Source organism: Lynx canadensis, chromosome X, assembly GCF_007474595.2.
Source record: "Lynx canadensis isolate LIC74 chromosome X, mLynCan4.pri.v2, whole genome shotgun sequence".
Lineage (NCBI taxonomy): Eukaryota > Metazoa > Chordata > Mammalia > Carnivora > Felidae > Lynx > Lynx canadensis.
In genome coordinates, this window is record NC_044321.2 from 85,642,615 (window position 1) to 85,655,594 (window position 12,980).

General features: G+C 42.0%; 1 protein-coding gene across 2 annotated transcripts in view; it reads left to right on the plus strand.

Annotated features, from left to right (window-relative positions):
• The window catches only part of MID2 (midline 2), a 93,626-nt gene that overhangs the window by 11,764 nt on the left and 68,882 nt on the right, over positions 1-12,980 (plus strand). For both annotated transcript variants that reach the window (XM_032592138.1, XM_032592139.1), the window contains exon 2: positions 2,719-3,434. In XM_032592138.1, coding sequence (XP_032448029.1) covers positions 2,775-3,434 — 660 coding nt within the window. In that variant the 5' untranslated portion in view covers positions 2,719-2,774. The remainder of the gene's footprint in view (positions 1-2,718; positions 3,435-12,980) is intronic.

A 12,980-nucleotide genomic window follows, 5' to 3' on the forward strand; every position in this document is an offset into this window, starting at 1 on the left:
AGAGAAACTGGGCGGGGGGGGGGACACAGAGAGACAAAAATAGAAGTAGAAACATGCTGTTTAGAAACACTCTTGTAAATAGTCAAGGTAAACTTCAGTGAAGGAGGTGGGATGATTGAAATAAAGGTGTAGGGGAAAGAGCACAGGCGCTGGCATTAGACTGACCCAATGCTGTGGGTATGTATAATTCCTGGTTGATTTACTTAACAATGCTGAGCCCCAATTTCCTAACTATAATAGGGGCATGGTAGTACCTTCCTTACAGGATTCTCTCTCTCTCTCTTTTTTTTTAAGTTTTATTTATTTATTTTGAGAGAGAGAGAGCGAGCGAGCAGGGGAGGAGCAAAGGGAGGGAGGGAGAGAGAGAGAACCCCAAGCATGCACTGCATTCAGTGGGGAGCCAGATGTGGGGCTCAATCTCACAAACCATGAGATCATGACCTGAGCCGAAATCCAGAGTCAGACGCTTAACCAACTGAGCCACCTAAATGCCCCTTCTCACAGGCTTCTTGATAGAATTTAATGAAATAATGTGTGTAAAGTGCTTAACAGTACTCAGAATACAAGAGGTGCTCAATAAATGCTAGGTCCTTTCTTCCAACTTGTACTTTAAGGGATCTTTCATTTAACAATTATTGAATACCTAGCATGTATGAGACACCATGCTATGAATAAAAATATGAAATAGTCGATGCCCTCAAGGAGCAGAGAGAGTTAGCTGGAGACAGATATGTAAATGAAATAAAACAGAATGTTCTGGAAGCCACCAGTGGTTGTGGTGATAACCATGTCATTATCATTTACATGATAACCATGTAAATGAAAAGACCCCTAGGTTTCCAGGCTTGGATAGTGATATTCATCCCATAGGGAAAATTGGAAGAAGAGCAGGTGTTTTGGGGTTTTTTTGGGGGGGGTTGGGGGAGAATAAAAAATTCACTTATGGACATGTTGAATTTGATCAGTGGGGCTATCAAAGGCAGTATTCCTGCCTGGAACAAAAGTTGGAATCCATCATCTCTAACTAAAGTCTCTTCCAATTTTAAGGTTCTGTGATATATGCACATTGTAATTGGTTTACTTTTTCATCTCTATAGGTGAAAGCTAATAGATAATATAAGCTACATATTGCCAGCCAACAATTTTGAAGCACCTGTGAATTATAAAATAAGAATATCACATGTCTCACATTTTAAGAAAGTGGTTATCCAAACATCTGAACTTTCCAGACCAACTGAGAATGGCTATTTTACAAAAAGACTCTCTACTTCTACAGCCCAGTTTCCTTTAGATTTCCCTTAAATAGCTAGTTATCTTCATGCACTTAAAAGGTTTGATTTAGAAACAGCTTTTAGGGATGCATCTACTGTACTTATTCACAAGGTATAATTGTACTCAGCGTTTAAGTATCCTGTGAGAAGGCTAGGCAGAGGTCACTGATTGACAAAATCTGAACAAATATCAGTGGCAGAATCAAAATTTTCAAGCCCTGGTGAGGGTCTCCAGTGCTAGTAAGATGATGAACAAAAGTTATTCAAAAGCAAATGATGTTTTTCTTTTTCTATAAATAGGATTAACATTTTTTGTCCGATAGTTTTGTCCTTAGTTAAGGCTAGGTTAGAACATTTCTCTGTGTTGGTTTTATTTAACAGAAGACCCGTGGCAGTATCTGTATGTTCAGCTCAGAAATATCTGTGGCAGAAGAGATAGGTTGGCCAAGAGATTAGTTTCATGTTAATTGGATGACTTCTTTTACTCTCCAAAACATGTACCAGAATGAAGACTACCAGGTCTGAAAATTTCTGGCTCCTCACCTTGCTAATTTATATCTGGATGTTGATTTGCATCTTGTTACATTTTAAGACACATGGGGAGGTGAGTTCCATAGTAGGTTTGTGCTAATTCAGTGGGTGTCTTATAATAAAATCCAGCTGAAACCACAAGGTGATATGTTGTCAGTATTGATCAGCAACTATTGCTGAGTAAATTGAACAGTTGAAATCATTTCTCATGGAGCTTGATGAGATGAAGGGTTTTCTGGAGGTGAGGGAAGGAAGTGGATACTAGCATCATTTGTTTCTAGTAACTCAGTTTACTAGAAATGGGATAGAACAGGAATTTCCATGAATGGTAACAGGAAGTAATTAAAGTTCACACTCTGAAGAACTTATTATTCTGCACTGAGAAGTACATTCTTCTGCAGCTCACTCTTGTTTTTTACACAGGCTCTCAGAATGGAGTCACTTCAAAAGCCAGAGAGTTAGCTTGAAATATGACCTGATTTTCCTTCCACTAGAGGTGAAATAGGTGCAGCCCCTATATTTTACCTTGAAGTAAAATACAGACCAATATTGGAGAATGGAGATTGAGAATTTTGCACAGGCTCATCATAGTCCACGACAAGAGATTTCAGTGGATAATATGTGACTGGCATGGGCCAGTATTATGAGCTGGAATAGTAATGTCGACCAGTAAACCAGGACTCCGAGGTGGCCACTTGGTTCTCTTATTAGTGCAGGAAAATAAACTCAAGCATTTGTCAACCACAAGGTGTGAAGGGGAGAAAGGCTTTTTTATTAACGCCCAGATTGCATTGCTATTGCTCCAGCATCACTGAGGAATCTAGCATGTAAAGCCTCCATTGGTTAGTGTATAATTATGCTGCAACCACTTTTCCTTTGGAAATACTTAGTGACTCTTGCATTGTATTCCTTGCAGGTGAAAGCCCAGCCTCTGCGGTTCTTAATGCCTCAGCAGGATTATTTTCACTAAAGATGGAAACACTGGAGTCTGAATTGACCTGTCCAATCTGCCTAGAGTTGTTTGAAGACCCCCTTCTTCTCCCTTGTGCTCATAGCCTCTGCTTCAGCTGTGCCCATCGAATCTTGGTCTCGAGCTGCGGCTCTGGTGAATCCATTGAACCCATTACCGCTTTTCAGTGTCCAACGTGCAGGTATGTTATCTCGCTGAACCACCGGGGCCTGGACGGCCTCAAGAGGAATGTGACTCTGCAGAACATTATCGATCGCTTTCAGAAGGCTTCCGTCAGTGGGCCCAATTCCCCAAGTGAGAGCCGCCGGGAGAGGACTTACAGGCCCAGCACTGCCATGTCTAGTGAGCGAATTGCTTGCCAATTCTGTGAGCAGGACCCGCCAAGGGATGCAGTGAAAACATGCATCACCTGTGAGGTCTCCTACTGTGACCGTTGCCTGCGGGCCACACACCCCAACAAGAAACCTTTCACCAGCCACCGCCTGGTGGAACCAGTGCCAGACACACATCTTCGAGGGATCACCTGCCTGGACCATGAAAATGAGAAAGTGAACATGTATTGTGTATCTGATGACCAATTGATCTGTGCCTTATGCAAACTGGTGGGACGTCACCGAGACCATCAGGTCGCGTCCCTGAATGACCGATTTGAGAAACTCAAGGTAAGGGATCTGGGACATATCCCTTACCCAACTTGGTCTCTTTACACACAGTTGTACAGTTAGCAAGCTCCCTAATAAAGCTAGGTCCACTTTTCCTATATGACAAGTAAATTCACTCCAAGTTGTTCTCGTGAGGAATAGCCTCTGCTCACTTGCAAGCTCTCGCTGGAACCTGTTTCGTCGGTTGCATAAACCTCCTTGCATTTATTCACCTCTGGCCAGTTCTGGAAGGGTTAGCCCCTGGCCTGCCACACCAGTAGTCTGTCCAGAGACACAATGCCCTCTCTCCTCTGTCAGTGACATATTGCACACTACATATCATGATCTTTCCACCTCTTCTTTTAAGTATGTGAGTACCTATGTAGGTGTGCTGTAATTAGCATATGTGCTGATATGCATGTGTACGGGTCTAGCAGCGGGAAGGTTGGGTGTGTGTCTGTGGAGGTGTGGGTGGAGGTGTCTGAGTGTATTTATATGGAGGTGAGAGATTTTTGTGGATGACAGCTGTGTATGTGTTTGCACGCTCAGTACAGTAAAGCAACAAATGTTTGGCATTGGCCGCTTGCAACAAATTGCCATCAAGCCCTTAACAGGGGGCTAATTCTAAGCCTGCCTTAAAAAAATCCAAAACAAAACACACAAACGGACAAAAAGGAACCTCAGTTTACCACGAAATCAGGAAGGATAATCAAGTATCAGACCTAAAAATTTGAGCCGAAGGCAATAAATATTTAATCCAGTACCAGATTTTGTGCCAATGTTCATTTTTGTGGGTTGCAGACTGAACCACTTGGTTGCATTCCCCGCCTTGGAAGTTCCTAGTCTTTCATTTGCATTCAGTGGACAGAGTTTAACGAAGCGGTTGTGCCACATGATATTTATGTGCAGGTCTCAGTGCCTATTTTGTAAAACCTTACTACTTCACATTGTTGTTAACAAATGTCAGCTCTGGCCAATTGTCTTTTTTTTTTTAATTTTTAATGTTTATTTATTTTTGAGAGAGAGCAAGTGGGAGAGGGGCAGAGAAAGAGGTAGATACAGAATCTGAAGCAGGCTCCAGGCTCTGAACTGTCAGCACAGAGCCCCACACAGGACTCAAACTCATGAACCATGAGGTCATTACCTGAGCTGAAGTCGGACACTTAACCAACTGAGCAACCCAGGTGCATCACCCCCCCAACCCCAGCCAATTGTCTTATTCCCATTACCTGCCTGCTGTGTGGTTTAACTTCTCTTAAGAAGGGAGCTATTTAGCAGAAATTCCAGAAAAGCAAAATGTTTAAATGACTGATAAAATTACTACCCCAAAATAGAGACTGGATATATAAGCCAGTTTGGAAGGAAGACCCAGATAGGATGGAAGGAGGGCAAGAAGGAAGCAGAGATTTTCCTCTTGTGATGCTCTGAAAAAGTCAGGGTAACTTGACTTCATAAAAACTTCATAAAAAGTTTATGAAGGGGGGCGCCTGAGTGCCTCAGTTGGTTAAGAGTCCGACTCTTGATTTCACCTCAGGTCATGGTCTCTGGTTCATGAGTTCGAGCCCTGCTGTCAGCACAGAGCCCGCTTGTGATTCTCTCTCTGCCCCACCCTCTCACTCTCTTTCTCTTTCTCAAAATAAATAAATAAACTTAAAAAAATTGGTACAAATTTTATGAAGTTGGTGAAAGTAGCAATACTCAGAACAGGATATCTTTTCCCTTCTGTAATTTGTTGCAGGTAATATCGAGAGTAGTCACTTTGACAATGGTTTGTGCCTTTTTTGATTTTTATTTATATCTAATATTTACAAATTTGCACAAAGCTCAGTGTTTGTTGATTTCACTCAATGAGAATGATATTCTCATTCCAAAGCTGCAGAGAGGAATAATCTCATTGACTTCAGTTCTTAGAATCCTAAGATGCTAGGCCTTGCTCTTGGTCTAGCTGAAGCCTTCCACTTTAATGTGGTGTAAACTAAGACTTTGATAGACTAAGTGATTTGGTCAAAGTCACAGAATTGGAACTGGAACTCAGCTTCTAAACTCTGACCTAAGTATCCTTTCTACTGTGGCATGCTGCCTTTGTTTTGGACCTAAGTTTTGCCCATGAAATGTGATTTGAAACTTACCTTTATGCTCTGGCAATTGCACACTTCATGGGTCACAGATAATGATTAACAGCACTGGAGGAGGGGGAAGGACATACTGTATAAACTTACAGCCTCATAATGGTAAGAGATGGGGGTGGGGTTGCAGGAAGAGTGGAGGATATGGATGGAACAGTCTCTGCCAAATATTTGCAGGTGTTGGAACTATAATAAGGCATTGGCCTTGAGAAATACTCCAAACAGAAAAATCTGTATCCATATGTATGGTTGAGATAACAAAAGACTGGAGAGAATAAGCCTGTATCTGCAGAACCCCAGCTTTTTGAAAACATCCGAAAACATGAAAACATTGGCTGACTGATTAGATACTTGGCACCATGCAGCTACGGCACTTAGTCTCCAGGCTGGGATGGAGCACAAAAGTATTTTACCAAAAAGATACTTTAGTCTGTAACTAATCAGAAAGTTTTGGAGAAAGAATGGCCAGATTTTGAATTGTTCCCCTTTAATTTTTTTAGGAAATGTGCAGAAAATTCTGATTATAAATTAAGTGGAAACTTCTTTTGCTCATGTTTGGACCGAGAGTGGAAACATATGAATCATTCCCAACTGTGTGGTTTGTTATGTTCTCTGGAACATCTTGGACTTTGGGGAGGGAGAGGTGGTATGTGCGTGTGTGCGTGTGTGTGTGCACGCACACGTGTGTGTGTGTGTGTGTGTGTGTGTGTGTGTGTGTGTTGGATGTGTGGGGATCACTCTAGTTTGGTGTCCAAGTATAAAAGGCTATTAGTTCTCCACATTAAGCAGAGAGGAAGCCTGACTTTTAGTGTCACATATACTCACTTTGTTAGGTTCATTTTAAGTTAGAAAAGCATTTAGGATTATCCCCTTAATCTGCTGGATTCTTCCCCAAGGAGAAAGGAGAAAGCTGGTTGTCAGAAGCTACGGGGGAGATGGGCTTGGGCATACTCTGCTGACCCTGAGGGGAGCACGAGAGTCCTACAGGCGAAGTGGAAAGGATGATAGTATATATATCTAGGGGTTTTATGTTCTGGCCAGTAAGTGAATTGCTATTTATTTGGTTTTTTCTTTAACGTTTATTCATTTTTGAGAGACAGAGAAAGACAGAGCACAAGTGGGGGATGGGCAGAGAGAGAGGGAGACACAGATTCCGAAGCAGGCTCCAGGCTCTGAGATGTCAGCACAGAGCCTGACGCAGGGCTTGAGCTCAAGAACTGCCAGATCGTGACCTGAGCCAAAGTCAGATGCTTAACTGACTGAGCCACCCAGGCACCCATAATTGCTCTTTATTTGTACTTTTTGGTTCTGGAGCTTCATTTTTGGCCTTTATAACCACCCTTTTTTGTACTAACCTCCCCGAGTTGGATTAGTGGTCTCTAGTATTTATTTGTTTGATAAAGAATAAACAAACTGTTATGTTATAAGATGAAAGGTCAGAATAACCAGAGGCCAGCCTGTCTCCTTAACATGTACTCAAAATGAATTAGAGGGTTTGGGATACTTAGTCTGGTTTATTATCCATATTTAGTTGTCCATTCTAACTATGTGTCCTTCAGAAGGCTAGTTACTAGTGGTTCAATTAAATTCTTCAATTTCAAAGAATAATTTTGTTTGTGGCAGTTATTACAATAGTAAGGCCTATCAGAGTAATTATTTTCTCCATTACTTCTTTTCATTTACTATAAAAATGCTTCACGTATTAGAGTTTTCATTGTCACGAGTTTCTCCCCTTAGAAAAGATCAATGTTATTGCATTAGTAAGTGTTGACTTTCTAAAAAGAGGTCAGGTTTTAGTGGCTCTGTATTGATGACAGATCTCAACTGCTTATTCAAAGTCTTGTACCACTCGGTTCCTGTGCTGCCTATCTATCTTTCCCCGCTACCACTTTCAGACATGCTACCTTTATCTGCCCAGACTAGCCTCCTAACAGTCTGTTAGACATACCACTCATTCTCTTTTCTAACTCTTAACTTTGACTCATGCTCTTCTCTTGACCTGCTGAGGAATCCTACCTACTCTGTAGTTCTCAACTGAACCCCTACAAGGCCACTCCAACACACCCCAACGGTACCATATATTCTTTGAGGCCAGACATAATGTCTTTTATTTCTTCAGTATTCTTGCTGTCTTGCACACATAGTAAGTATATGCTCAAGAAATCCAAATGAATTAAATCTTTAAAATGGATCCACAGGAAGTATACCAGCGTCTCTAGCTTGCTTTAGATCTCATCTTGTAAGATGGAAATCTGTCTTGCCATTATGACTACTTTCGAAGTCTGAAAAGAATCTCCTGTGCACTACTGATAATGTTCAAAGCCAGAGTGTTAGTAAAAGTATGGCATGTCCTTAATTTTAAGTTCCTATTCATTTGAATTGCTGGATTTTCCAACTGCCTAACCCTATGGTGACATCTGTATAAATCAGATGTGATTATTCTAATTCTCTTTGAGAGTGATGTCTTCACATTTCCATGCCCACAGCCTGACAAAAATATAGCTGATGAAAACCAGGGGGGAATAGAGGAATTTCCTGAAAGGAATAAACAAGCACATTTTCTTTTTCTCATTACATTTCCACAAATTCATTACTACAAATAATTCTTAAATGCAGTTACATTTACATATCAGGGATCTTGTTATAAAATATGACCCGGCACTAGAGTAAGCTTTTTGTTATGGGAAAGTAAAACACACACACACACACACACACACACACACACACACGAAAAGAGAGGCTGAGACAGAGAGAACTAAAGATTGCTAGACAAAGAGAAGGGAGATATGAGACTTGGAGAGTGTTCAAAGGAAAGCCACAATGAGAGTTAAAAAGTTGGAAAATATGATATTCTAGAATCTTATCATAGTTGATTACTTGCTCTTCTTCCTACTCCATTGCTCTGTCATCCACCCACCCATTCTCACTCAGCCACTGCCTTCTCCCAGTCATTTTTCTGCTCACCCACTTGACACCCACTTCTGTCTGCCAAGACAGATGCCCTCTCAACTTATCTACCAATGGACATTTGACAGTTTCAGAACCAGCATGCTGATTCATATAAGAGAAAGAAATATCTTTATGAAAGCCTGGGTTGAGAGAGGGTGTATTTGCATACATATGTACGTGTCACCATACAGGAATGTATGTATTTTGCATGGTTGAGTGGCTGAGAATGACTGTGTTTTTGAAAGGGGAAAATGTGATACTGACATACAAGTTCTTGAAGGTTGATATAATGAGGTAATGTCTTGTTCTTTATCTCCCCTGAAGACAGACCAGATAATAACTTAAACTGTAGCACCAGTGATCGAGGCCAGGGATTCATTCATTCATTTAACAAACAATCCATGAACACTCATTTTGTTTACTGAACACTTACACCATTCAAGTCATTGTGGTCAGAGCTGGGGACACAGGAAATGAGGCACAGTCCCTGCCTTGGGGAGCTTTGAACTTAGTAAGAGAGACAGAGAAGTACATCAGAAATTCCAAGGCAGCCTGATAAGTGCCATGACAGAGGTTTGCACGGGATGCTCTGAAGCAAAGAGGAAGAATCAGGGAAAGGAAGTCACTGAGCTCAAAACAGGGAACCAGGAATGAGTTTGTCAGAAAAGAGGGTCAGAATGGAGAGAGACTGAAGAACGAATTGACGGGACTTGGCCAATGACTGTGTGGTTACAGACGATGGAGAGAAAGAAGTAAAAAATGATTTTGGAGTAGGAGATGTCTTGAAGAACAGTGGGTCGGGGATAGAAATGGGGAAATTAGGGAGGGGCTGGCAGTTTGGGTGGGATGATTTGGCTTCAGATTTGAGTTTGATAAGATCGTGGGTCATCCAACATGCATTCACTCATCCAACATTTCGAGAACACCTATTACATGCCAAGTACCAGAAGGGATGTTGGGGTTATAGTGATAAAGAAAGCACAGTCCCAGCCCTGGTGGAGCTTTCAGCTTACTGTGGAGAGACAGATAGTTAAGGACACAGTTATAAGACAGTGTGGTGAGTTCTGGGACAGTGGAAGAACAAGGGATTGAGAGAGAGCACAGGAGGGACATCAAAAGAGACTTTGGGTAGGTTTTTGGATGCCCAGTTGGGGGACAGGGATGGAGTAAGGAGCCTCTGCTCCAGCAGAGAGAAAATAATTTGCTCAAATATCTGGAGGAGAGAAAGCACGGGGTACTCTCAGAACCAAAAGGGCAAGTGTTGTAGAAGGAGTTGAAATTCAGGCCTTTGTGGTGGCGGAACGATCAGGGCTAGAGACATTAGATTGAATGCTTTTAGCATGGAGGTAGAGGCATGCAGTAGTGAGCTGAGTGAAGGCCCAGGACTGAGCCTTGCAGCACACTCAAGGTCTAGAAGGTAGACATGAAAGAAGAGCAGGTGAAGGAGAAAGAGGATGATGTATATGACAGGCAGGAACTGAAGAGGAACAGTTCAAGTAGAATACAATATTGAGGATTCCAGGAAAGCAGAGTTGGCTTTGGCTCACTATTCTGTTACCAAAGTAAACACTGGATTTAGTGTTTTCTTTTAGAAGGACCAAATAACAATATATGCTTTAATGCTAGAGATTTAACCATGCTGTGCACCTGAAAAGAGGGGGAAGAAACAAAATGCAGGATGGTCCATGTAACATTCCTGATAAGGGCCCTATGGGAGGCATGGGTCTTTAATGAATGACTTCAGAACATTCTGGAAAAAAGAGGGATGGCTACCTGGTTCACCTGGCTTGAGGACCAGTCTCGTCATTCTCTAACAAACCTCAAGTAGAGTAGACCTTGTACATCCAGTATATCACCTGGATCCCATTCTGGGACATAGCCCCATGCCTGTATAACAGCAAATACATGTTTGGGGATGGAAGACACTCCAGCATAAGGGTGTGGGCTTCAGTTGGTGGACCAGATGGTGTGTTCTGCTGTTGAAAGGCCATATGTAATTGATACATAAAGTGACAGACTGAAGCGAAAGCAAAGTGAGTATTTTAAGACAAGCAGTTAAAAAAAGAAAGCAGAATGTGACCCCAAAAATGTGCTAAGATTTTTGGCTACTGGCTTTTGGAATATCTGGGAACATCAGTGAGCAGACAGGATGTCAGAAAAAGAGCATGTCGATAAATAGTAATGGGGTCACTGGCTCAGATCATCTTTTTTTTAAAATCACAGCAGGATTCTTTTATTTTTTTTAACGTTTATTTATTAGTGAAAGACAGAGAGAGTCAGAGCGTGAGCAGAGGACGGCAGAGGGAGAGGGAGAGGGAGAGGGAGACACAGAATCTGAAGCAGGCTCCAGGCTCTGAGCTGTCAGCACAGAGCCCGACGCAGGGCTTGAACTCACAAACCCCGAGATCATGACCGGAGCCGAAGTCGGACGCCCAACCTACTGAGCCACCCAGGCGCCCCATCAGATCATTTTTAAAGATGACGTTGTCTTTTGCGGATTGGGGAAGGCTCCAGTTTGGGGTACATTGGCCTTTATTCCCTTCCCTCCTCCCCCTGCCTCTCCCAAAGTTCAATTCCCACATCAAAACAGTTGGGATCTTTGTAGACTTAAATAATGTTCCCCTGGTACCTTTTAGAAAGCCAAAGACTCTACAGGCATTTGGTGGCAATACTATATGTTTAAATAGAACAGACAGAAAGCTTCACCCCCTTTTTAAGCTTTGAGACTTGCTGTGGCAGGTAGGTGTGTGTAAGTGTGCTCATGTATGTGTGAGCACGTATGCCTTCACAGAGCATGACAGGTGGCGATCATGGTCGAGAGTGCATGCCACCAGGGGAATCTCTGGCTTTCATGAAGAGGCAGTGTTTTGCCTCTTGGTTTCTTGAGGGAGCCAATGGGAAAGTTAATCTGAAACAACCTGTGTCTAAAGAAATGAAAAAAAAAAAATCCCAGCAATTATCCCATTTCTTTTTATGGGATGCTGTCTGGAAGAATAGCCTGAGCCTGGTTTCTCAGAATCGGGAAACATTTTCCTCTTTGTGAAGGGTATAACAGAACACAAAGAGGTCAAGTGTATATGAGACAAATGAAGTGGAAACTGGATAAAAATGGAATCCGTGTTGACCGCCAGTTTAGCTAACTTGGGCCTTTTAAAACCTCAATTATGCAAATCAGCCAAATATTCCCCTCACGTTGTGCCATTGAGATGCGTGTACAGTTTTGTGAAAGCTGTAATGATGGAGTCATCCGGAGGTGAAGAGGATCTTAGTTTCATAGTGCAAATGGCTTCTCTAACTCTCACACAGGGGAAGCACAGAAGGACCCAGAGGTAACCTCCTGCAGCAGGAAATGGGAACTTCATCCTGCTCCCCTGCCAACCTCCCGTCCCCATTTCCTCCCAGCAGATATCTCCATTCCAACATCCCCTGCCACTTTGGCTCTCTCTTTTGTCATGGTTCAACTGTTCTAGAAAGCCACACTAAACTAGGCCTGGACACAGGGAGCCTGGCCCAGTGATTAACTGGACGACACAAGAGAAGAGCAAAACAAACCAATTTTTAAAAGCCAAACACAACACAACCACGAAGAGTCATGTTTAGTTTTACATATAGAGACTATATAATCTCACACACACACACACACACACACACACACACACGCGCACGCACACACACGCACACACAGAGGCACATGCATGCCCACACAAACACATACATATGTGTACTCTCTTGGTCTGCCCCACCAGAGGATAGGCAAGATAATTACTTGGCTAAATCAATGAAATGACTCAAGCCTAAAGTGGCCCAGAATTTCTAGTTCTAAGTGATTTGTCAGTGCTAGGCATGATAAGGAAGGGTGAGGAAATAGACTGCATAATTGTATCAATTCTCTGCTTCCCTTTGCATATGTTCATTATTGAGAATCAATTTCAGTTTGAGAGGAGGCTTTAATTCCTTGTAAATGAATAGGAAGTGAGTAAATAAATGTTCAGGGTTTTCCTCAAATTATGTCTCGTAATGTAAGAAAACAGTGGCAAAAAGCCATCAACAGATGGTGTTTTCATTAGCCAGAGATTTATTTTTTCAAAGCATTTTCATATTAATGAAGTAAGGTTGAAATTAGAGTCATCTTGTCAGTTCTAGTTCTGTGTTGTTAAAATGTGCTGGTGTTCTACAAATTGCTAGGAGGCCAGAGCAAAATAACCATTTGCCACAATTTTGTGACAGTAACCCAAGGTCCATAGTCTAACCAGACCCCAAATTATGCTTTCAGCCCTAATTTTTATTTTCAGTGGCTTCACAGAAACTGTGAGTCTCCATTCTGGGCCATAAATGAGGAACACACAGATCTTAGTCCTGCTCTGTACTATGAATTATTTATAGGAAGTTTGTTTCATGACAAGCGTTGCAACAGGTTGCATGTACTTGTTAGAAAACATTTTCCCCATGGAATCCTAAGTTTGAATGGAAACGCAATACAGTTTGAAACATG